A 25,860-nucleotide genomic window follows, 5' to 3' on the forward strand; every position below is an offset into this window, starting at 1 on the left:
GAGTTCAACCTATCACCTAACCCTTCTAATTAACTCATGGCACTAAGTGCCTCATCCAGCCTCTTTTTAAACACCTCCAGGCACAGTGGCTCCACCACCTCCCTGGGCAGCCCATTCCAATGCCAATCACTCTCTCTGCCAACAACTTCCTAACAACATCCAGCCTAGCACAACTTGAAACTGTGTTCCCTTGTTCTGTTGCTGCTTGCCTGGTAGCAGAGCCCAACCCCCACCTGGCTACAGCCTCCCTGCAGGCAGCTGCAGACAGCAATGAGCTCTGCCCTGAGCCTCCTCTTCTGCAGGCTGCACACCCCCAGCTCCCTCAGCCTCTCCTCACAGGGCTGTGCTCCAGGCCCCTCCCCAGCCTTGGTGCCCTCTTTGCTGATAAGATGAGCTGGAAAAACAGAGCTCTGAAGGATTGCAATTTGAGATTCTGGGCTCTGCTGAAAGCCATTTATTAAATCAAGTTCTATTTGATACCAGGCCTCATAGATCACAGAGCACACCCTGTACTTGGCCAAATTCCTTAAGAAATGATGATAAAATGGTGCAATTCATGAAATCTAGCAGTGAGATGAAAAGGTGAAGAGAGGAAAAAAAGCTGTTATGCCACTGTTTAAAGGGGAAGAAAAATCTTTAGGGGAGTCCTAATTTCTTACCCTTTTTTTGTTTCACTGGTTTGGCAGTGAGGAATGCTGGAGGAAACTTGAGTCTTGTGGTTATTCAGTGACATTGTGACACTACTTTTCTGCTCCATGATTTTGCATGAGTGCTTTCTAAATATGCCTCATGTCTGCCACTTCGGTGTCTCAGTGGCTCTACATAATGGCTTTAATTTGAAACTGCAGATCTGGAAATAGGGTACAGGATAGTCATGGAATCAGAGAATGGCTTAGGTTGGAAGGGGTTGTAGAGATGATCTACTCCAGCCTCCCTACCATGGGCTGGGACATCTCTCAACTTGACTCAGGTGTTCAAGGCTTCACCCAGCCTGAAGCAAGAATGCTTTGATAGCTTTCCTATTCTCACTCAAGGTTGAGGAAGCTGGTGAGGGACCTGGAGCACAGCCCTGTGAGGAGAGGCTGAGGGAGCTGGGGGTGTGCAGCTTGCAGAAGAGGAAGCTCAGGGCAGAGCTCATTGCTGCCTGCAGTTGCCTGAAGGGAAGTTTTAGCCAGGTGGGGTTGGGCTCTGCTGCCAGGCACCAAGCACCAGAACAAGGGGACACAGCCTCAAGTTGTGCCAGGGAAGGTCTAGGCTGGATGTTAGGAGGAAGTTGTTGGCAGAGAGAGTCATTGGCATTGGAATGGGCTGCCCAGGGAGGTGGAGGAGAGGCCTGGAGGTGTTGAAGAAAAGCCTGCATGGAGCACTTGGAGACAATACAAAGCGGTGAGTTCTCTGAAGCTTGTGCCATCATAAGGGTTTTTGTGAGCTCAGTGCCTCAGCCTTGAGCTTACTTTTCACCCTATGCTTGAGTTTCCACTGCAGATAGGATCACAGATGGCCATGGAGATGTACAGATGCTGTTTTCCTACTGTGATTCCCAGCACTGTACAGAGTGACACAAGCAGTGAGTTAGCATCTTCAGATAAAGGGAACACAAGTGTCCTGCTCAGACTTGTTTGCTGTAGCTGACTGACAGTTTACTCTGTTCCTTACCATGCATTTTTGTGGGCTGAGAGGTCCAGGCCGTTATTGAGATGTGGTAAATGTATGTACAAGTAATATAGACTCATAGAATGCTTTAGGTTGGAAGGGACCTCAGAGCTCATCCAGTTCCAACCACCTGCCATAGGCAGGAACATCTCCCACTGGACCAGGTCACTCAAGGCCTCATCCAACCTGGCCTTGAAAACCTCTTATGCTGTATCTTGTTTGTGTTGAAATATCAGGTCAAAAATGTGCTTGTCTTAGCCACAGAACATTGCCTGGATAGAAGTCAAGCCAGGATCAGAGCCATGCAGATACAGCTGATCCAAGGGAGCTGCATCATGTAGCAAAACTACATGTGTTTTGCTCTGCACCAACTTGTCAGATGGTCTTAATGTTGTCTCTCTGCACTAGAATCCCTGATATTCTTTGGCATCCTGTGCTGAAAGTGACTTTGTTCCTCACAATTTAAATATTATCTGTCTGCACTTTCAAAGTGAGGGGTTGCACTTAGAATAGAATAGACTCAACCAGGTTGGAAGAGACCTCCAAGATCAGCCAGTCCAACCTAGCACCCAGCCTTATCCAGTCAACCAGACCATGGCACTAAGTGCCTCATCCAGGCTTTTCTTGAACACCTCCAGGGATGGTGACTCCTTCACCTCCCTGGGCAGCCCATTCCAATGCAATCACTTGTTAAAGCATAGAATGGTTTAGGTTGGAAGGGACCTCAAATCTCATCCAGTTCCAGCCTCCCACCATAGGCAGGCACATCAGCCACTAGAACAGGTTGCTCAAGGTCTCATCCAACCTGGCCATGAACACCTCCAGGGAGGTTGTGGAGCACAGAATCACCCAATGTGATCAAAGATCAAAGATCACATTGGGTGATTCTGTCATCCACAACCTCCCTGGGCAACCTGTGCCAGTGTCTCACCACTCTCACAGTAAAGAACTTCTTCCTAACATCTAGCCTAAATCTCCCCTCTGCCAGTTTAAACCCATTCCTCCTCATTCTGTCATTACAAGACCTTGTCAATAGTCCCTCCCTAGCCCTCCTGTAGCCCACTTCAAATCCTGGAAGGCCACTCCAAGATCTCCTCGGAGCCTTCTCTTCTCCAGGCTGAAGAGCAGTGACATGGTAGGAATAGCCCAACTGCTTCTGTCTGTGCCTGCCTTCTTGTTGGTGTTTACTTCTACAAAAAGTACAATTTTCCCATTACAATGCAGGCATCTGCAAGATCTTTTTATTTTTACTATGCAACCAAAACTTAACAGTAATGTGACAATCTCACTGTTGATGTAATTAAGCAATTTCCCTGACTTCCCATTAATTCTCTACTAATGACATTTTGGTGTCATCCTGATAGTAGATGTGGCATGCATTAGGATTTTACTAAGTTTTGAATTAGAGCTGTCCTAGCTTTTCAAAAATCACTTTTTAATAAGAGTATAACAGCAAGCAGCTCAAAATATTTGGGAATTCATATTATTTCATCAAGGAAATCAAATTATCAGTTAAAGCCTTGCATTCGAAGTCCCTTCCAACTTAAACTATTCTGTAATTCTATTCCTACTTTATTGCAGGCTTCTTTTTACAGAGAGGAAAGGACATCTGTGTGTCATTGGTGGGGATAAGAGCACACAATGTGTTCTGTTTGTAGCTTTGAAAAGATCCTGTGGAGCATTCTTCTTTGCTCAGCCTTTTTACAGTAACCTCTATTTGGCCATGAAAGCACCATAACACCTAGTATACTGTGGAACAACACAGTAAACCAAACCAGGTACAGAATGGAGAGGAAAATCGTTTATGAGCATCATAAAAGGCTGCAGCAATTCCAGAATGACAAGATGTAGGTATGGTTTATGTGTGTGTGTCTGCTGTGCTGCTAGTTAGAGTCATAGAATCAGACAGCTTGGAAGAGACCTCCAAGATTATCCAGTCCAACCTAGCACCCAGCCCTATCCAGTCAACCAGACCATGGCACTAAGTGCCTTGTCCAGGCCTGTCTTGAACACTCCCAGGCACAGTGACTCCACCTCAGGGCAGAGCTCATTGCTGTCTACGACTACCTGAAGGGAGGCTGTAGCCAGGTGGGGTTGGGCTCTTCTGCCAGGGAACCAGCAACAGAACAAGGGGACACAGTCTCAAGTTGTGCCAGGGCAGGTCTAGGCTGGATGTTGTTAGGAAGTTCCTGGCAGAGAGAGTGATTGGCATTGGAATGGGCTGCCCAGGGAGGTGGTGGAGTCATCACCATGCCTGGAGGTGTTCAAGAAAAGCCTGGATGAGGCAGTTGGTGCCATGGTCTGGTTGACTGGCCAGGGCTGGGTGCTAGGTTGGACTGGCTGATCTTGGAGGTCTCTTCCAACCTGGTTGATTCCATGTTTCTACTATTAAATTAAACAAGAAGTTATTTCACAGTTAATAAAGAGTTCTTGTCACGGAAGGTAGTTTGGGAGGTTGTGGGGAAAATCCGTGGAGGCTCACTTGTGGATTTTCAAGTGATTCATTGCTCAAACACGGAGATCCCCTCCCGAACTAAATTCCCCACCTGAGTTCTTTTGGATTGAAGTTGTAGAATAACAGTTCAGAAAATAGCAGATAAAGGAGAGTCTGTGATTTCTTTAGAGTTCTTTTGAGTCTGTAAAGTTACTCAGTCTTTAGGTAAAGAGTTCTTTCTCCAATTTACTCACTGTTCTGTAGCTCAGTTCAGCACAGTTCGAGGTTTGGGCGGTGTCCCTTTGTTGGTCAGGATCGGGCCCAAGCAGCTTCAGGCCTCTGCGGGCCCCTCGTCGGGCAGGGCCGATCAGGAGCGAGAGGGCACCGCGGCAGGAGCGAGGCAGGCAGGCAGGCGAGCGAGCGGTAGGAGCAGGCACCAGCAAGCTCAAGCCAGCAAGCCCCGATCCAGGCAGGCACACCATTTATAATGTTCAAAAGAGGTGTGAGCCTCCAGCCCAGGCTATTGTACGTTATTCTTACAGACTGGCACAGATTACAATTAACCTATACCATTGGGCAGTCCTTACCAAAACAACCTGTAGCACCACCCCAAGCTCGGCCCAGCAGCAGGTGCTCAGTGTGCATGAGAACCGAGGCCGAAAGTTGGAAAACAAGGCCCATGTTTACCTTTTATCTCCTCTAGGGAGGAGACTTCTCATGGGACTAGAGGATTGTTTTGGTTTTACGATGCTCTTGGCATTAATGTGAGACACTGTAGCTTCTGCAACAGGGAGGCCTGTTAAGGGCTTCTGCTACCCTCCATGACAGTTCTTTAAGGTGGACTGCAAACCACCTTGGTGTGCTCCTATCCTTTCTGCCTTTGGATTTGAGTGCATGCTGATTTCAGAGATAAACTTCAGGATGAGGAGGCAGATTTGCCCTGCAGTGTCTGCTAGATATAAACAAACCTCAGCTCTTGAGATGCTGAAAAAGAAGAGTGTTTGAATGTCAATGACTGCTGACTGAAACACTGTTTCTGAAGTCATCCTAAGTCCTTCTTGTGATGGTTTGGGGGTTACCCCGCCCCCCCACACTTTGTATTTGCCCCAGCTAACTCAGACGGACCCTGGGAATATAGATGAAGCAATTTATTTACAGCTAGCAGAATTTACAAGCAGCTATTTACAATATATACAGTTATATACAATTATATACAGAAATATACAAAGGATAAACAATACAAAAGCACAACTCCCCTCCCAGAAACCTGAGTCCCCAGGAGGGGCTCTCAAACCACCCCAACACCTCCCCCCGGCCCTCTCAACCTTACCCCAGTTCTCAGGAAGAAGAGAGGTGCAGCCAAGAGGTTAGGGAGCAAGGTTAGTAGGAGCAGGGTTAATGAGATGTGACCAGGTCTAAGGCAAAAGCAAGAGTGAGAAACAAAATGGAGAAAAAGTCTTTCTTCTTCCCAGAGTTCTCAGCGTAACTGTGAGAGAAGTTGACATCAATTGTTTTGATTTCACTGCCCGTTATCTAGTTCTGTTACCAAAACATTCTAGCTTGCTTCAAACTAGCACACTTCTTTTTTACAGTGACTTGGTGAACCCAGTGATGTGTTTGATTTAAGTCTCAGTTCTTGTAGCTGCAAAATGAAAGAGGTCTCTTTGAAACCTTGGACTTGAAGTGCCTGGTACAGTGAACTCTAAACAAACACCACCATATGTGACAGCATCTACAAGTTACCAGGGATGACTTCTCTCAGACGTACAAGGAGAGAGATTTGTAACAGCTTCTGAAGCAGAAGCTTCTGCAAAAATATTGTTTCACATTTCCTAATAGCAAGTAATGTTCACAGGGCACCTGTGTGTGCTCAGGGCTCTTCCTGCTTCTTGTACTTGCACAGCTTATGCAGAAAGCAGCAGGGCTTTGAATTTCCTTTGTGCTGCTCTCTTCTCCCTCTTACAATCATAGAATCAGTCAGGTTTGGAAGAAACCTCAAGGATCATCTAGTTCCAACCCCACTGCCATAGGCAGGGACATGCTGCCCTAGACCAGGCTGGACAGAGCCCCATTCAGCCTGGCCTTAAACACCTCCAGGGATGAAGCTTTCACCACCTCCCTGGGCAACCCATCCCAGGCTCTCACCTCATGTTCACACTCTCATGTTGAAGAACTTCCTCCTCATATCCAATCTGACTCTCCCCACCTCCAGCTTTGCTCCATTCCCCCCAGTCTTGTTACTCCCTAATAGCCTAAAAGGTCCCTCCTCAGCTTTTTAGTAGCCCCCTTCACATACTGGAAGGTCATCTTGGGGCCTCCTTTTTTCCAGCCTGCACAGCCCCAACTCTTTCAGTCTGTGCTCACAGCAGAGCTGCTGCAGCTTTCTGAGCATCCTCCTGGCCCTTCTCTGGACACACTCCAGCATCTCCACATGCCTCTTGTAATAGTGGCTCCAGAACTGGATGCAGTTCCTTTGCTCTGTTGTATACAAGTTTAATTGTAAATCTGTGGATGAAGAGGTTCAGCACTGATGATTCTGTGGTCAACTTAGAAAGGTCCAGAACTTAGAAGAGTCCAGAAATTCTGGAGCTAGTTTTATTATCCTGCTTTATGAGATTTTAGAGCTGCTTGTTATAGTGTTTGCAGTGATCGGCTCAAGCCTTGTTGTTGCTACCAGGATTAGTGAAGTTATAATGCTGCATAAGACGTTGGCTCTCAGTAGGGAACAAAGGTATGCAACCCCAGCAGGTCAAATACATCATGATTGCTGATTTTTACAGAAGAAAAATGGTATAAAAGTTTAATTTATTATTTTTCTGTAATCACATGCTCCTGAAATTGCTCATTTCTCTCTATATGAACTGCAAAGGCATGTGGACTTGCATATCTTTGCTAATGCTTCAAGTGGTGATTTGAATTGGAAGTCTAACCTGCTAAAAGAAAGGTCAACAGCCAGGTTAAATTAACTTATATTTTACTTATTATTTTAATGAACTTCTGACTTGGTTCCTTCTTAGATTTATTTGGGCTTACTTTGAAAATCACTCACAAAGTTTAAATGACCTTCAAAGGGACCTTTGTAGCAGCTTTTACTCAACTCTGATGCTTAAGCTGTGATTCCAGCTCTGTGGAAGAGGAGATTTTTCTTTCCTTCTGCCTGAAGGGACATTGTAGCCAGGTGGGGTTGGTCTCTTTTCCCAGGCAACCAGCAATAGAACAAGGGGACACAGTCTCAAGTTGTGCCACGGGAAGTACAGGCTGGATGTTGGGAGGAAGTTATTCCCAGAGAGAGTGATTGGCATTGGAATGGGCTGCCCAGGGAGGTGGTGGAGGCACCGTCCCTGGAGATCTTGAAGAAAAGGCTGAATGAGGCACTTGGTGCCATAGTCTGGTTGACTGGCTAGGGCTGGGTGCTAGGTTGGACTGGATGATCTTGGAGGTCTCTTCCAACCTGGTTGATTCTATGATTCAATGATTCTATGTTACTTAGGCAATGCCCTTGAGCAGTTGCACCATTATTATTTAGCTGAATATAAATGGGGATCACAGAATGTCATGGGCTGGAAGGGACCTCGAAAGATCATCTATTCCAACCCCCCCTGCCAGAGCAGGATCATCTATACCAGATGATAGATCAATACATCAAGAGCTAGCATTCTAACATCATTTTGTGATGTGATGCAGTATTTAAGCTTGTTGCTACAACTTTGTTTTTAATTAAAGAGATGGTGACACAACAGGCTTTGAGATACTGTGGAAGTTGGATTAGCTACCTGCAATTTGGACTAGTTTTCCTCCGTGTCTATATGGGGGTTGGAAATGATGATCTCCTTGGGTCCCTTCCAACCCCTAGCATCCTGTGGTCCTGTGATGTGTAGAAAGCAATAGCAGACACCCTGTTTTACCTGATATATATGCTTCAAAGGGCAAGGCAAATACAGGCTCCTGAAGAAGTCACTGCTAGAAGCTCTTCCACATTCCTTGCGCACATTTGTCACTCGTGGTGTTGCCTTTGCCATGCCAGCAAGTCTCCAAGGCATCACCATTCAGAGCAAGTGGATTCCCACAGTGTTCATGAAAGCATGTGCACTGAAGATTGAGTTGGGAATCAGTCACCCCAAGCCTATTATCTCTCAAAGTGGTACCGTTAATGTGTCAGGTTTCAATCAAGAGCAGTAATAAGCTACGTGCGTTAATTCTAGGTAGGTGTTTGCGTTGATTGTGTTTGCACGTGTGGAAATGAAACATTAGGCCCAGTGAACTGAAATACTTCACCCTGAGACTTCTGTATTGCCCTCCTCCTTAGATAAGAACATTTGCCCTTCAGTAGCTCAAGAGATTTACTAGAAGTTAAATCAAGGAGCAATTCCAAAGGCAGTGAAAATCCCCACTGTGTGTGTGTGGGAAGGGTAGAGAAGATCGAGTGGGAAAAGCAAGAGGAAAAAAATGGTCAAAAGAATGTCACATCTATTTTCAAAGTTAGGGTGAGGTCCTTCTTTGTGGGGAGAGAGAAATGAGAGTGAGAGCTGAAGTGTCTCCTGTAAGTTACTCATCCCCTCTGCTCCTTCTCAACCAGTACTCTGTGTCCAAAGAGGGGGCAGCAAGGCTGGTGAGGGGCCTGGAGCAGAGCCCTGTGAGGAGAGGCTGAGGGAGCTGGGGGTGTGCAGCCTGCAGCAGAGGAGGCTCAGGGCAGAGCTCATTGCTGTCTACAACTACTTGAAGGGAGGCTATAGCCAGGTGGGGTTGGTCTCTTCTGCCAGGCAATCAGGAACAGAAGAAGGGGACAGAGTTTCAAGTTGTGCAAGGGGAGGTCTAGGCTGGATGTTAGGAGGAAGTTTTTCACAGAGAGAGTGATTGGCATTGGAATGGGCTGCCCAGAGAGGTGGTGGAGTCACCATCCCTGGAGGTGTTCAAGAGAAGCCTGGATGGGGCACTTAGTGCCATGGTCTAGTTGACTGGCTAGGGCTGGGTGCTAGGTTCTGCGATTCTTTTCACATATAACAGATGAAAAAGCTAGCATCCTCTTCACTGCAGTGGTGACATGATCTCTACATCATAGAGTAATCTGCTTCACTGGACATGAAATTGGGATAGTTGGTTTCTACCCATAGCTTTATCTCAGTTGTATGTTGGGGTTTTTTGGTTTTTTTTTGTATCTCCCATATTTGTAAAGCACTCTGAAATAAAATGCATGGTTTTTTTTCCCCCAAAGAATCTTCCCCTTTTTCCTCCTGGAAAATCTTTTGCACAAAGCCTTGTGATAGGCTTCAACATTTAGAATCTCAGTGCTTGACAGCAAGATATGGTAATGGTTTGCTTTGTTAAGTGTATTTCTAGGAATATGTCTATTAATAAATATTCATTTAAAGTAACTGCCTATGGCCCAGGCCATCGTTTCATAATCCATGGGTGGTGGTTGGGGTTTTTTTTGTCATTATTACCATTCTTTCTAAACAATGAAAATAAAATGAGGGTCCCTGCTATTGTAGTAAGTGCATTATACAGGCATAAGTGGATGCCTTTCTGCTCTGGCAAGCATAATCCTGTGCTGTGTTTTGCAAAGAGAGATACTTTCTTCATTTTCCTTTCAGAAGCAGGCAATGATATTGCTACACTGTCAGTGTATTTTACCAAACTTGCAAGAACCTTTGTGACAACTGCTGTGCAGAATGCCTTGGAATTTTGCAGTAATAGGTTTACAGAATCATAGAATCAGCCAGGTTGGAAGAGACCTCCAAGATCATCCAGCCCAACCTAGCACCCAGCCCTAGCCAGACAACCAGACCATGGCACTAAGTGCCTCAGCCAGGCTTTTCTTCAACACCTCCAGGGATGGTGCCTCCACCACCTCCCTGAGCAGCCCATTCCAATGCCAATCACTCTCTCTGGCAACAACTTCCTCCTAACATCCAGCCTGTACTTCCCCTGGCACAGCTTGAGACTGTGTCCCCTTGTTCTAATGGTGCTTGCCTGGCAGAAGAGCCCGACCCCACCTGGCTACAGCCTCCCTTCAGGCAGCTGCAGACAGCAATGAGCTCTGCCCTGAGCCTCTTCTTCTCCAGGCTAAACAAGCCTTACTATTTTTTTCCTTCTTCCATTTTCTCTGTATATTTGTTGGTAAAAGAGCATATATAAGCCCCTCCCTTTGCTAAGCTAGCAGTAATTATTTATCTAGTAAGACTGTCAATAAATTTCAGCCAAGGAAAGGAAAGCCTTTAATTATAGGAATGTTTCTATCCAAAGTCTTTGAAGTTGTTACACATTAATATTTGATCTCACTTTAAGTGTATGCAGTCCTAAGCAAATTGGCTGCACAGTCCATCTAGGAAAATCTGCAAACAATTCTCTCTCACTTCTTTTTTAATACAAATGCACTTAAAATGCACTTCATATTGTGCTGGTACAATAAATCTTCTCTAAAAAGCACAAGGCAAAACAAAAAACCCCAAACCCTTCAAGACAAGGCAAAGGTCCAGATCAAGGTTAGTCCAGATGAAGGGAGGGGGGAAAATGCAGGTACTTTTTATGTCTTCAAGCAAGCTGCTTCAATGGGGGGTGGGGGGGGAACAGATGCTTTTTCATGTCTTCAAGCAAGCTGCGTCAATAGGGGATAAAAACCAGGTGATTTTTCACGTCTTCAAGCAAGTTGCTTAAGCACAATCAAGTAGCATTTGGGATTAAGTGCCCAGTCTTTACTTACAGAAATTCCCTTCCAATGATTCGAGGCGTTGCTTTTGTCCTACCTGCATTCACCACGGAGTGTTTCTCATCACAGTAATACAATTTTATCTGAGCCTATCTCAACATTTAGGGTTGAGACGGCTGCGCTCGCTGCTAAGCCACTCCTGCCCTCTCCAAACAGCCTGGCTTAGTGCAGACTGTGTCCAGGTGAGAGCCCCCATGCCCTGAAAGGAGGTAGCAAAGCTTGCTTCCAATCTGCTACCCTGAGTCCTTGAGGTGTTCATAGACTGAAACTGAGCTGTGACAGTCCTGGTAGGATATTCACATCAGAACAGGACTAAGGCAGCAGTGCTGGTAAAGAGAAAAGCTTCCTAACTGTTCAATTGATTTTGATCAGGATGGAGAAATTATGCAAAGGCTAACACTCTTTGGGTGAAGATGTGATGTCTGAGTGTTATCAGCCTACTGTAGCTGCAGACTACCTGTCCAGGAGCCACTCAACCACTGGTGGAGATATTCTCCCATGCAAGCCAAGTAAAACCTTGAGAAGAACCCAAGTAGCAGCAATATGCTTCTCTTTTCTACCCTCCACTTTAATTCACCCTTAAAAAAAGAGAAAGGCAGAGCAGTAACAGAAATGAGAAATAATTCAAGTTGCAAAATCTCCTGAGTTTTCTTAAGCTCATGCAGCATCATCAGGCATCATTTTCTCCCTTGACGCACCAGTGCCTTCCTTCCTCCGCGTTCCACCCTGTCTGTGTGCACGTAAAAGGAAGATGTAAGGACCAGGAGCTGCTGTGAGGTGGCTGGTAGCCTGGCTTGGCTAGCTTATTTTTTTTTTCTGGAGGAGAAAATGACAAGCTGAGTGCACTTTTTGTGACCTTTTTACCATTCTGTCATAAGTATCCATGGTAACATGACTGTTTCTTTCATGCTGGTGTGGTGCATCAAAATAACAATAAATGCTGATTTAAATTAATGGGGTTGAATGGAATTTGCTGCCAGATGTGCTGAGAAAAAAAATATTAGTGGAGTTGGACACAAGGAAAAGGAGTCAGAAAAAAAGCATTTTTTGTATTCCTTTCTGGCTGTGTACTTTGCCTTTTTCTTGTTTCTCCTTTCCCTCTAACTTTGATACTGAAGAATGTAACAAATAATTTATTAATTCTCTTTGTATGTCAGGTGAGTGCCTGATTAGGATCAATATTCATTTCTAATTCTTTTCCAACTGAATTTCTTTTTGCTTTGATGGATCCCAAAATTTCCCTTGAATAACCAATTAAATACAATGCTACACCTGCCTAAACTATGGAAACTTGTCTTTTATTCATGAGATGTGTAATGTATCTTCTGGATGCCTTTCATATGACCAGATGACCAAAACTCCTTCTTGTAGCATTCACACTTGATTCATCTGTGCACAACTTTGTTTGTTGTATTGCATGGAAAGATGATTCTTGTTTGATTGTTCTACTTTGGTATGTTTTGCCATCATTAAGCTTCACCTGTGCCAGGGTAGGGAATGCTGAGAGTCTGAAAACACCTTTATCCAGTGCTGATTTATTCAAATAGAAGTTAAGGAGTAAATTAAAAGCAGAGTAGTCTTAATTCCTTAATTGCAATTGCTTCAGGTGATGAAGGTTTTTTAGAGATGACATCAGTGTACCACTTGGGGGAAGCTATTCCTGCTCTTAGCTTCAACTTGATGTGATCCCGAGGTGAATGAATACTTAATTGAAATCATAACTTGTGAAGTCTGACTCTCAGAAATGACACTTTTCCAGATGTAGAAGCAGGCTGATCTGAGGCTTAACACCTCCTTGAAACCATTCCTGTTTCTGTACCGTCAGTCTTTGTCTAAGGTCTTTATAAGACACTAACTGGGGACTATTAATAGTGTTTTCATAGTTTTGCCGTGGGATTATCATATACTTATTTATTTGCTTGGTTTTCTTTCAGGAGGGTTTTCTCAGCTATGTTCTGCTGTCACCTCGGAGAGAAGTGCCCAGCGCCGTGCGTCCATCCCTCCCCGGGCGCCGCTTAGGCAGCGGGTACCAGCGCATCCTCCTGCGGGCTGCAGCGGCGGCAGCAGCATCGGCAGCTCGCCCTGCCTCGTGACATCACTCCTCAGTTCAAATCCCACCCGGAGCTCCCTTCCCTAATCAGTCTGGTGTTTTGTCAGCTGTGGCGGAGCTAGGACCCTCCCCAGCAGGGCAGGCAGCTCCCCAGGCAAGGCGAGGCTCGGCAAGAGGCAGGAAAGAGTCGGCGCGAAGAGGAACGGAACAGAACGGAGGAGCTCCAGCATGAGATTAATCTCTGCTTATTACTTGCTGCCTTTCTTTCCTGCACTGGTCTTCGGCACTAGGTGAGTACCCAGAGCTATTTTGCTTAGACTTCTGCTGTTTTATTTGCTGGTTTGTGATTTAGATTCGGTGCTCTCAAGAGCAATGATAGAGATTTCAGGTTCAGCTGGGGTAGGAAGTTTAGAGCAGGTATCTTCTGCGATTCTTATCTCGCCCCCTCCCCCTCCCAGCCCTCTGAAAGAGGCTGAATCTTCTCTCGGTATTTCTAGGCTTTTTTTCCCCTCTTGTGATGTCAAACTGCTACTCCTGTATAAACTGACCCGCAGCTTGTGTGATGTACAGTAACAAATAGAAGGCTTATATATGCAGCAGCAAAACCAGACAGTGCTTCATTGGAAACAAGGGAGCCAAGCAGCTGAAACTGAGACCATGCTAACCTTTTCCCTTCTAGAGTGCAAAAATATGAACACTTGGGCAATCTTATGTCACTTTGTGTTTCTATATCTGAACACAGACCTAGAGCATACCTTTTTTCCCCCTCTTTTCTTTTCCCCCTCCTCTTTTTCCTTTTTACAGTGAAAATGCAGGTGGGACATTACAGCATTATGCCAATACCAGAAGACATGTGTTTAAAAGTTGCTGGCACCTAGAAGCCTTCCTTTCTGTGCAAGTGTCATAAATCACTGAGAAAATATGAACAAAACCCATTGCAGCTTAAAAATAAACACCTCTTCTGACCATGCAGTGTGCTGATAAGATAATGTGTACTGCTCAGTTGCTCAGAGATAGTATATTCTCTATGCTGTGGAGATAACATGTTCAGCAAAGAAAAGATAAGGCTGAGGTACTCTATCCCATTGTCTCGATGTACATAGATGGAAAGTTAATACTGGCACAGTTAATGCTGGTACAGAGCAGATCTGTTAAAATGACTCTGCTGTCAGTTCAGGCTTTTTAACTTTCAGTTCCTTATCAGAAAGCAAAGCTCAAATTTTGACTGTGGTTTTTCTCTGCTGTGTTAGAAGTTTGTAGGCTACTTAGCACTAAGTCTATAAAGCACATTATCAATGTATGTGTGTGCATTTATCAGGGAGAGTGTCTCTTCGCTCTAAAATCAGCATAGGAGCAGGTTTTGGCAGGGGCACTCTGTGTTTTATGCTTTAATTGTTCCCTGAGACTTAAAAATAAAGGAAAAAAAATGCCTGCAGGTACAGCAGGAGCACATCTCTTACATACTCAAACACAAGCAGTAGCAAAGTCTCTGAGCAGAGCAAAGGCATCAAACAGAGGGAGAAATTAAGAATGTCCAAGTATTTCACTTACTTCAATCCTTTGGAAAGGGTCATGTTGGTGAGACAGGGGTATTTGGTTTTGGTAATGCCCCTTACTTAGGGTCTATGTAATGTCAGTTTGGTTTTGGTAATGCTCCTTACTTAGGGTCTATGTAATGTCAGTTTGGTTTTGGTAATGCTCCTTACTTAGGGTCTATGTAATGTCAGCCTGGTTTTGGTAATGCTTCTTATTTAGGGTCTATGTAATGTCAGTTTGGTTTTGGTAATGCTCCTTACTTAGGGTCTATGTAATGTCAGTTTGGTTTTGGTAATGCTTCTTATTTAGGGTCTATGTAATGTCAGTTTGGTTTTGGTAATGCTTCTTATTTAGGGTCTATGTAATGTCAGTTTGGTTTTGGTAATGCTTCTTATTTAGGGTCTATGTAATGTCAGTTTGGTTTTGGTAATGCTTCTTATTTAGGGTCTATGTAATGTCAGTTTGGTTTTGGTAATGCTTCTTGTTTAGGGTCTATGTAATGTCAGTCCATGCAAACCACTCCAATGATCTGTGAAATATAACCCTTGGAAGAAAACTGTAATATACTCTGATTCAGTAATTATCGCTTCTGATTTAATAAGTGCTCTAGGAAACATTCACTAGCAGGCAGGTGTGAAACTTCTTGTCTGTTCACATTCATATTTTTGCACTCCTTTAAGAGTGGTGCATTCATTGCTAAATTATGCCAGAGTTTAGAAGGGGAGGAAGCACCAAGCCACTTCTAAAAGATGCAGGTTTATGTCTTCCATGAGCTTTTCCAGATTAAACTCTAGTGAAAAGAGAAGTGGGAAACTAGGTTTTGATCAACATGCAACAAAGTAACAAGTGTAAAGCCATAAAAATAGGTCCTAACCTCCTTCAGAAAATACTCTCTGTGAGAAAAATTAACTACAGCTCATTTCTAGTAACTGTAAAAAAAAATTCAAGTCTCTTCCCAGCTGTCAAAGAATAGTTGGAAATGATATGAAGACACTGAAGTTGTCATGTTAATGATGACCATTATGACTCTAAGGAAGAAACAGTCTTTCCTAAGAGGATAGTAACTGAGCGATGAAAGTGATCAATGTGAGTGGAATTCAGGTTAGAAAACCCCACCCAAGTAGAATAGGTGTTGCAAAGTGAAGTTTTGCTTTTGATAGCCCATTGGTTATCCTGTTGAAAAGGAGACTGAAAGTCTGCTGTGGGGTTGGAGATTTATAAGAGTTCTGGACTCTACTCTGCCCAGCAGTTGCTTTCAGTCACTTAATTTTCAGCTGGCTGCACAGAACATGGAGTAATTTTTCAACAGTACATGATGGAAGTTAAAAAAATGATTTGATGCTATCAATATGCCATCTACTGGAAAGAGATTATGCTTTAATCTCCTTCAGCAGAAGGCAATTCTGCCTGTGGCAGTTAGTATTTCTTGTAAACATCTGGTTAATTCATGGGTGGGACCCAGAGTAGGTTTGCTGAGCTAGTTGTGTGCGCAAAAAATAAGCAGGGTCTAATATCCTGCTGTGTGGAATTGCTTAGCTAAGGCAAAGCATCCACCTCGCAGGGCAGAAAGTTTTCCATCATCAAGATTCATTTTTCTCCAAGTTTGTGTGGCACAGTGCCTCCTTTTCGTGCACTGATGCTGGAATCAGTGAGCATGGCAGGGCTGTACCTGTGGGCAGCTGCTGCTTTTTGGTGCTTGTCGTGTGGTGATGCTGTCTTTTTTTGCAGCCTGTCGTGGTGATAGCTCGGAAGATCTCAGTGAGTCTTGGAGCCTAGTTGTAAACAAATAGGAATTAATGAGTTCAGCACTTAGCACAGCGTGTTACCTTTCCCCTGTTTTGTAGTACTGTCAAAGAGAGGGAAATACACAGCTGGCACTTCAGAGATTGCCTTTGCCATTGCATTTGATCTTCAGAAGTGTTTGCAGGTAACTTATCGGCATGGTCTGGAGTCATGTGTGAACCAAATGCCTATCAATTTGCAGCAGGTTCCTGCTTCTGAAATGAAGGATGTTTTCTCTGTTCCTTGAAGCAGTTTTGGTGAGGCTTGGTATGACTCTTTAAGAGTCTTTGTATGACTTATTTCCAGTTGGTTACTGTGACAAAGAGGTAACAAGATCAGGGTGCCCAGTTAACTACACATGTATTGATGGAATAAGCAAAAATGGCTACTCTAACATAAAAAGTTAAGGGGAACATTTCTGAAGGTGAATTTATAAAACTATTCTGAAGTGGGCACCTTCCTGTCTACCTTTACATTTTCTCAGATATCTTGGTTTTGGCTGCTCTGATGTGATGGTTGTGTACATGTTGGGTTGGATTTTTCTATGCTTTGCTGAAGCCAGCATTATTTGCTTTCCATACCACTTCAGAAATGAGTGAGTGAGTGCACATAGCGCCAGGGTCAGATCCTGCAGGCACCTGCATGCTTCTGTGGCCCCAGATGCCTCAATGGTGTGACTGGCAAACTACTTGGTGAAGGGAGCACTTGCATGAAGTGAGGCCAGAGAAGGGCAACAAAGCTGGTGAAGGGCCTGGAACACAAACCCTATGAGGAGAGGCTGAGAGAGCTGGGGTTGCTTAGCCTAGAGAAGAGGAGGCTCAGGTGTGACCTCATTGCTGTCTACAACTACCTAAAGGGAGGTTGTAGCCAGGTGGGAGTTGGTCTCTTCTCCCAGGCACACAGTGACGGAAGAAGGGGACACAGTCTCAAGTTGTGCCAGGGGAGGTCTAGGCTGGATGTTAGGAGGAAGTTGTTGGCAGAGAGAGTGATTGGCATTGGAATGGGCTGCCCAGGGAGGTGGTGGAGTGGCTGTGCCTGGAGGTGTTGAAGAAAAGCCTGGCTGGGGCACATAGTGCCATGGTCTGGTTGCTTGGCTAGGGCTGGGTGCTAGGTTGGCCTGGCTGAGCTTGGAGGTCTCTTCCAACCTGTTTGATTCTATGATTTGGGTCATTCAGCCTATCTTGTCTGGTGAGATTTCCCTACTTTTAGTTAAAAGGACAGTTTGATGACTATTACTTGATTATTACTGGTGAAAAGAGGGACACTTCACTTTATGGTCACCAATAGTTTTTTGGGGGTTTTTTTGAGTGGTTGTTGGTTTTTTGGGGTTTTTTTTGGTCCAAATGACCAAAAATTGAACCCTTAGAAGAAGCTTGATGTGAAACTTTCCTTTTTGTGTATTTTTTTCCCCTTTCCACACATGAAATATGACCAAGATGCAAGACAGTGACTATTCTGACCGAACACTTTGTAGCAGAGAACAAGATCATAAACCCAGCGAGACGCACTGCAATAATAGCAATGTTACTGCCACAGCAACTCGTTAAATGGATGTACAAATAGCAGGGCTGCAGGAGGCAGAACTTGCACTATTTCATGGCAAGCAAACGGCCAGCTCTCTTTGTTCTGCCTTACTGCAGTTTACTGGTAGTCTTACTGCATCGGTGTTAAAAGGCAATCTGCAGTTAATTGCCGTCGGAAGAATGGCACCGCTGTAGTTTGTAGCAGGATAAAAGTAGAGCTCTCATTTCTGGAAGGCTGATGCTGGGTAATGAAGATACAGATGTTGATCTGCTGTGAGTCTGTTGTTGGAGGTGGTAGAAAAATAGCCAGTTGGTTAATCTTCTTAAATGTGAAAACTAGCCTTAAATGCGTGCCTTCCCCCTCCGCCCCCCGCAGGTGCTGTCAAGGTTGACTGTTTTCTTCACGTTAGCTTGTTCTGGTAATTGTTTCTTTAAGGAATATGAGAACACTAATATCTTTGCAGCTTCTCAGGTACAGGTGTGTGAAGGACTCGGTTTGAGACTTAGGAAAGATAGAAGGAAACACCTTTGATGCTGGGGGAGAACATTTAAAATCTCTGTTTCTGTCTCTCGAGGTCTTTCCTGTCTTAAAAACGCTGTTTGAGCTGCAACCAGCTGTTGAGAGTAACTGGTTTGCATTTAGACAGATAAGAGAGTAGCAGGAACCCTGCTCCTTTCTCGAGTTTGAGGTGTATGAATGAGACTCTCTGCTGATGCCCTTGGCCATAGCCACAACATTCCTGCATGCTCCAGCAGATAGCCAGAAGCGAGCCTGGAACACAAACCCTATGAGGAGAGGCAGAGGGAGCTGGGGGTGTGCAGCCCGGAGAAAAGGAGGCTCAGGGCAGAGCTCATTGCTGTCTACAACTACCTAAAGGGAGGTTGTAGCCAGGTGGGGTTGGGCTCTTCTGCCAGGGAACCAGCAACAGAACAAGGAGACACAGTCTCAGGTTGTGGCAGGGGAACTCTAGGCTGGATGTTAGGAGGAAGTTGTTGGCAGAGAGAGTGATTGGCATTGGAATGGGCTGCCCAGGGAGGTGGTGGAGTTGCTGTCCCTGGAGGTGTTGAAGCAAAGCCTGGCTGGGGCACTTAGTGCCATGGTCTGGTTGATTGGCTAGGGCTGGGTGCTAGGTTGGACTGGATGATCTTGGAGGTCTCTTTCAAGCTGCTTGATCCTATGATTCTATGATCTCGGGCTGAGGTCCAGCAGTGTCCTTGCTTTTCTCCATGACTGAAATAGAACTCTGCAGAAGAGTAACAGCTACTTTTTTGTAGTAGAAAAAAGATGCTGCGTTTCTGCTGTAGGTTTATGGATAGCCAAGGCTGTCTTAGTATCACACGTTCCACACCCTTCCAGAAGTTCAGTGGCCTTGACTCATGCTTAGAATTCTTTTCACACTTACTTCTGCTCTCTGAGTTTTTGGGGCTGTGAAAGCGCTCTGATTTCTATCAATGTGGATGATGCTGCATATTTGCTTGGTGGCTTGGAAGGACTTATGCTAAATGCCACTTCTCTACTTCAAATACAGGTCTTGCAATGTTACTATACCTATACAACCATGACCTTTGTAGTGCTCTGTGTTTAAAGGTAATAGCACAGATTTACCAGTGGCACAGCTCTGTTATTTCAAGGAATATGCCTTGCATGATGGCTTTATTTTGGTGACTTTCAGACAAGTGTCTAGAAGGTAAAAGCTCCTCGGTGAAACAAATCCTTTTCTAGGCTCTGGGAGAAAAGTTTTCACCTTCAGTGATACAGTTAAAAAGAAGGGGGAAAAAATCCTCAAAGCACACAAAACCAAACAAATGTAGAATTGAAAGGAAGAAGCATTAGGAGGGGAGAAATAGAGGAGAGGAAGGAACAGATAACTACTTTTGTAACCTTCAGGAAAGATCTATTTCAGATTTGATCTAATCTGCAGTTAAAATGTCCTAGAAGTTCTATGTGATCTTTGGTAAATTTGAGGATCTCTAGAATTCAGTTTCACTGTAATAGAACAGTAGGAATTCTGGTTTTTATGCTATGTTCAATGTTTGTCTGCCCCAGAGACTTGCTCTGGAGCTACTTCTGACATTTTAATATGCTTTTTTGTGTTTCAAGAAATTGGAATGCTGACTCTTTCCTGTCCCTTTCTCGTTGATTAATTTATAGCTGGGGCAGGGTAAAAGATCATCTTAACCTAAACTTCTCATCCCTGTTTCTGAGAGATTGATATTACTTTCTGTTTTGAACAGAAACTTGTTATCCGTGTGCTACCCTCCTCTAATGACAAATACATCTCCCTTAAGCCACTTGTCAAAAGTGATGCTTCTTCTTAATGCTTAGTTTTGCTCAGTGGGTACACAGCTGCATGGTAAGGGTCAGATCTGTAAATATCCTCTGTGTGGAAGGCAAGGACTACATTTGGCAGAAAGAATGAAGATATTCCATGTCATCCTTCAGCCTCCCTATTGTGTGGAGGTTTAAGATGCCTGTTGTTGCCTCTGCTGTTTCAGAGACATCAGTGTGGCAGTTTTAGAACTGCTGAATAATAAGTAGGACACTGCATCAAACAGCAGGTTGTGTGTGCTGCAATGGAGTTGTCTTCCTTTCTTTCTGTTACTTACTCAGCTCTGACCTCATATCACTCCTGTGTTCATTAGTCTTTGCTTTGACTGTGTATTATCTTAGTAGTATCTTGGTAGCGCTCCCTCTGAAATCTCTGCTGCATGATTTGGAGCAAACAATATTTGGGTGACTCATGATTGAGATGAATGTGTATGACTCTCACAAGCTGAAAGAAACAGACATGGGCAGGATTTCTCAATGTCTTCCTTGTCAATATGGATTGATAGTTTCTATGGAAAGGAGTAGAGAAGTGCCAAAAAAAATGTGGTGTGTTTTGTCTTCACAGAGATAGGAAGATAAGGCTAGTATGCTTCCAGCTACTGTATTTCACCTAAATTGGATTTTTTTCACTCAACCATTTACATCCTGTTCCTTTTGAAGGGTCACATTTGGTTAACTTCTGTTCACAATTTCCTTGTGAGGCACATGTAGATTTCCTTTCCATTTACTGGTTATAAAAGTAGAAGTCTGTTGTAAAACAGATTTCTCCACCGTGGGGCAATTTGAAGCACTCCAAAACCCAAGCACATATGTACTGAATCCCATCTAATCACAGAGCTAACAGCTTTCCCTTCTGGCTAGAGATGGAGCTGCAGCACAGCATCCTTCTAACTCCTCTATACATAGATCTTCGCTCAGTGATGTGTCTTATGACCGACTTTGCTGCTGTGTTGTCTCATAGAGAGCATCAGAACACCTTCTGTGGAAGGACAGACAAATGGAGGTTGGTGATGGGGCACAGCCTCTGTAATTTCAGTACAAAATAATGCCTCAACACATTTTCAAAAGCTGTTATGAGTTATAAAAACGGTGGCAGGAAAGGAAGTAAAATTTCCTAGTGCTGTAAGTGGTAAACAAAATGAGATTGTTCACCAGGACTATAAAATCAGTGGAGTCCCAATGCTTCCTTCTGCCTTTCAGGTGTTTCTGTGATTTTGTTGATGTGAATGACTACAGAAGCAAGAGCTGTGACTTTATACCTCAGAATTGCTTGGGGAACCAGGGGACATAGGGAGATAATAAGCCCAGTAATACACTGCATCCACCTCGTGTGCGCCATCCTCATCACAGCTGAATGATCTTCCAGTCCTGTGTTTCAGGCCAGCAAATGGGATGGAGAGGGTGGGGAGAAGAGATTTTACTGAAATGTGGAAAGGAAAAGAAAAAAACCAATAATAATAAAGTGTGGACAACATGAACTGACCAGACCGAAAAGCAGCTGTGCTCTGGCTGGCATTAGATTGTCTGTTGAGGAAGTTTCTTCCCCCTTGATGCAGTGTGATGAAATGAGTGCTCAATGCACAAAGAGACAATGTCTCTCTTCAAAAAGGAGAAATAAAACCAATTTTACTACTACTTCACCTGCAGCTTCCTCACAAAGAAGTGTTTTTCTGGGTAGGGTGAAGCTCAGGCGAGGCACAGAGCAAACAGCTGCCTTGAGTAAGTCGCTGAACCTTTGAGCCGCTTTGCTGAAACCGATCAGTTGATTAGTTCCTCTCTTCTGTGCCAAGATATGCAAGGCAGCCATTGTATCCTTATTACTGACTGGCAGAGACCCTCACCCCTGCTGCACATCTACCCCTCTGTTCTACAGAGAGTACAGAAGCTCTTGATATGTGCTCCTCTGAAAGTAGGCACCGTGGCTTTTTTTGTTGGATTTGGTTTGTCTCCTCCTCCCTCCCATGAAGGGAGCCAAGGTTTGCCAAGGGACCAGACATTTTAGGAAGGCTTAATACCTATAATCTGCAGTGGATTTTCTTTAAATGAGCTGAATGAGTCTAATCTGATGCCTTTGGAATTTCAAAAGCAGACAGCATGTTGGCTGTGCTAACCTTGTGAAAGCCTGAACATCAACGAGAGCCTTATGCTTTGAACATGAGCCTGCTGTTTAGCTGCTGATGTGTAGGGGGGATACTAAATACTCCTGACTGTCAGCAATCCATCCTGACCTCTTTTAGAAGGTCTAGCTTTGCAGCTTGCTTTGTTTCAGTCTGGGTTGGCTTAATCCAAATTCCTCATTGCTTTACATTTAACGCCCAAAACTTTGGACATGCTGTGACCATGTTTGGAATCCACATTAGCATTGCTCCTTCCTTCCCTTTTTCTTTTCCCCTTCATTATGCATCTCTGACTTTGCAATCAGTGCAGCCTGTACTATTTAATCCAGCAAAAGATCAGTCTCTAATACTGCTTTCTTTGAAATCTCTATTTCTGAATATGAATGATGCATAAAAAAATGCACTCCTCAAGTACACAGACAGTGAATAGAGACTTCCCTGCAGTTGTTTTTCTATTTACTTATAAAACAACTATCTGCTGTTCAGTATACACAGATGTGCTGTATTTGGCTCAGGAAAGCTTATGAAAGCAGACATTCAATTTAGTATTTTTCTTTAACTCCTATCTCTCTCTTTATCCCTCTTTCAAACATCCTAGTTCCTTCCCTAATTTCTACTCAGCTGGAGCTCTTTTGGCTCAAGGGAAAATTGTTATCTGTTACTGGAAGCAGAAAGAATTAAATTGCTGTTAAAAAAATAAATAAATCTCTTTTAAAGGAATACTAATCAGCCCTTCAACTGAGTCTCAGAACAACTTGCAGTTCTCCTTGCTTTAATGTCAGCCAGTTATGCCTATTAACATCTTAGTTATGCCCATTTCATCCATACCTAGACTGACAAAATGTTAATAGCTAGGAAGAAATACAGGAAATACATTCCAGAACTAATTGTTTAAGGAATACACATTCCCTTTTTTTATGAGATTAATCCCCCATGATTGGCTTGTAAAAGATAATCTGAGAAGTTGAACCCATTTCCATCAAAGAGGTGATGAAGAGAAGTTGATGTTGCATTCAGGTTTAAATATTCATAGAATCAAGCAGGTTGGAAGAGACGTCCAAGATCAGCCAGGCCAACCTAGCACCCAGCCCTAGCCAGTCAACCAGACCATGGCACTAAGTGCCTCATCCAGGCTTTTCTTGAACACCTCCAGGGATGGTGACTCCACCACCTCCCTGGGCAGCCCATTCCAATGGCAAATAATAGCCTGGAGAAGAGGAGGCTCAGGGGTGACCTTATTGTTGTCTACAATTACCTGAGGGGTGGTTGTATCATAGTAGTATCATAGTATCATCAGGGTTGGAAGAGACCTCACAGATCATCAAGTCCAACCCTTTACCACAGAGCTCAAGGCCAGACCATGGCACCAAGTGCCACGTCCAATCCTGCCTTGAACAGCTCCAGGGACGGCGACTCCACCACCTCCCCGGGCAGCCCATTCCAGTGTCCAATGACTCTCTCAGGGAAGAACTTTCTCCTCACCTCGAGTCTAAATCTCCCCTGGCGCAGCCTGAGGCTGTGTCCTCTTGTTCTGGTGCTGGCCACCTGAGAGAAGAGAGCAACCTCCTCCTGGCCACAACCACCCCTCAGGTAGTTGTAGACAGCAATAAGGTCACCCCTGAGCCTCCTCTTCTCCAGGCTAACCAATCCCAGCTCCCTCAGCCTCTCCTCATAGGGCTGTGCTCAAGGCCTCTCCCCAGCCTCGTCGCCCTTCTCTGGACACACTCAAGCATCTATAAAAAAAAATATTTTAGAGGAGAGCAACAACAAAGGGAACAGAAGGTATTCAACTGCCAAGGACACAGCTTCCTAGCCCAAATGCATTATATTCTCATTGAAAAGTCTTCCTTCTCAACTCAGTTCTGAAGACTAAGCCCGGAAACTCATTGTGTCAGGTCTGCAATCCTAAGATTGTTGTGGCCAGGAGGAGGTTGCTCTCTTCTCTCAGGTGGCCAGCACCAGAATGAGAGGACACAGCCTCAAGCTACATCAGGGGAAGTTTAGGCTGTAGGTGAGGAGAAAGTTCTTCACTGAGAGAGTCATTGGACACTGGAATGGGCTGCCCGGGGAGGTGGTGGAGTCGCCGTCCCTGGAGCTGTTCAAGGCAGGACTGGACGTGGCACTTGGTGCCATGGTCTAGCCTTGAGCTCTGTGGTAAAGGGTTGGACTTGCTGATCTGTGAGGTCTCTTCCAACCCTGATGATACTGTGATACTGTAATATTATAGCCTTCCTGTTACTGTAGGGGCATCACATTGTTTCTTTGCTGCTTAAGCCTGGTGATTGCAAATATATATGTGTGTTAAAAAGGCATTTTTATGCTTAATGAACAAACTTTGCCAATAACATTCAGTGAAAAAAAAAACCTTTGCCAATAGCATTTAGTCATTACAGGAACATGAAGTTTTTGTCACCCTAACTCTTGACATGTTGCATTAAATCTATAGAACAAAGTACTGTTGCCAAGGGTGATTGCTACCAGAGGAACGTGAAAGAATTCTGGAAGGAGCAGTATGGAATAATTTCATCTGCCTTAAATCTTTCCACGTTGTAGGGAATGAAATGATCCTTAGGGTAGCTTGAACCATTCCTGTAGAAGATTACTCAGGTGATGGAATCTTTCTTCTTGCAAATATTTGCAAGGGCCCATATGGAAAAAAAAAACAAATCAAGTAAAGGTGTTTGCAGCAATTAGTTTGATGACTAAGCTGGAAGTGAACATAAACATCCAAGTATCTGCTTCCAACCACCCAATCTGCAGGGAAACCTTTCCCTGTAAGACTTCACTATGCAAAGCCAGAAGTGAGAGCTTGCCATAGCTATTCTGGGGGCTAATAGAATGAGATAAGCTATCAAAGGGAAGGTGATGGGAAAACAGACTAATTTTGATCTCAGCAGGAGGTAGATAAAAAAGGACATTATGTGATGAAGAAGTAAGTTGGTCTATTGATCCTATTGCAAAGATACTCTACCTGTATCTTACCAGAGGCAAGCTACATGGAACTGGGTGATCTTTAAAATCCCTTCCAACCTAAACCAATCTATGAATGTACATCCATCTCATCTCTTTTTATAGATTCTTTAGAATCATAGAATCAGCCAGGTTGGAAGAGAGCTCCAAGATCATCCAGTCCAACATAGCACCCAGCCCTAGCCAGTCATCTAGACCATGGCACCAAGTGCCTCATCCAGGCTTTCCTTGAACACCTCCAGGGATGGTGACTCCACCACCTCCCTGGGCAGCCCATTCCAATGCCAATCACTCTCTCTGCCAACAACTTCCTCCTAACATCCAGCCTAGACCTCCCCCAGCACAACTTAAGACTGTGTCCCCTTGTTCTGTTGCTGGTTGCCTGGCAGCAGAGCCCAACCCCACCTGGCTACAGCCTCCCTTCAGGTAGTTGCAGGCAGCAATGAGCTCTGCCCTGAGCCTCCTCTTCTGCAGGCTGCACACCCCCAGCTCCCTCAGCCTCTCCTCATAGGGTTTGTGTTCAAGGCCCTTCACCAGCCTTGTTTAGAAAGCAACAACAAAAAAATGTGAAATCTATGTAGAGTGTGAGCAAAAACTGGGGAGAAGGAGTTTTGGTCTGCTCTGCTTGTTTCTTTCTTAGAAATGATGGTATTGGTGTAGGCTTAGTCCTTTAAAAGCAAAGCTTAAAGAGTGGTTTTGAAACATGGCTTTAAATTCTCATAATAAGAAAGTAGTAAAACCCAAGCACTTCCACCTCGAT

At 44.4% G+C, this 25,860-nt stretch overlaps 1 protein-coding gene across 3 annotated transcripts in view; it reads left to right on the forward strand.

The window, feature by feature from the left end:
* The first annotated feature begins 12,728 nt into the window (after positions 1 to 12,728).
* LUZP2 (leucine zipper protein 2) overlaps positions 12,729 to 25,860 on the forward strand; it is a 137,075-nt gene continuing 123,943 nt past the window's right edge. Inside the window, exon 1 of one of the 3 annotated variants that reach the window (XM_064163079.1) lies at positions 12,729 to 13,133. In XM_064163079.1, coding sequence (XP_064019149.1) covers positions 13,072 to 13,133 — 62 coding nt within the window. In that variant the 5' untranslated portion in view covers positions 12,729 to 13,071. The remainder of the gene's footprint in view (positions 13,134 to 25,860) is intronic. The other 2 variants (XM_064163076.1, XM_064163078.1) reach the window with 2 other exon arrangements.

The sequence above is a fragment of the Pogoniulus pusillus genome, chromosome 24, assembly GCF_015220805.1.
Source record: "Pogoniulus pusillus isolate bPogPus1 chromosome 24, bPogPus1.pri, whole genome shotgun sequence".
Taxonomy (NCBI): Eukaryota; Metazoa; Chordata; class Aves; order Piciformes; family Lybiidae; genus Pogoniulus; species Pogoniulus pusillus.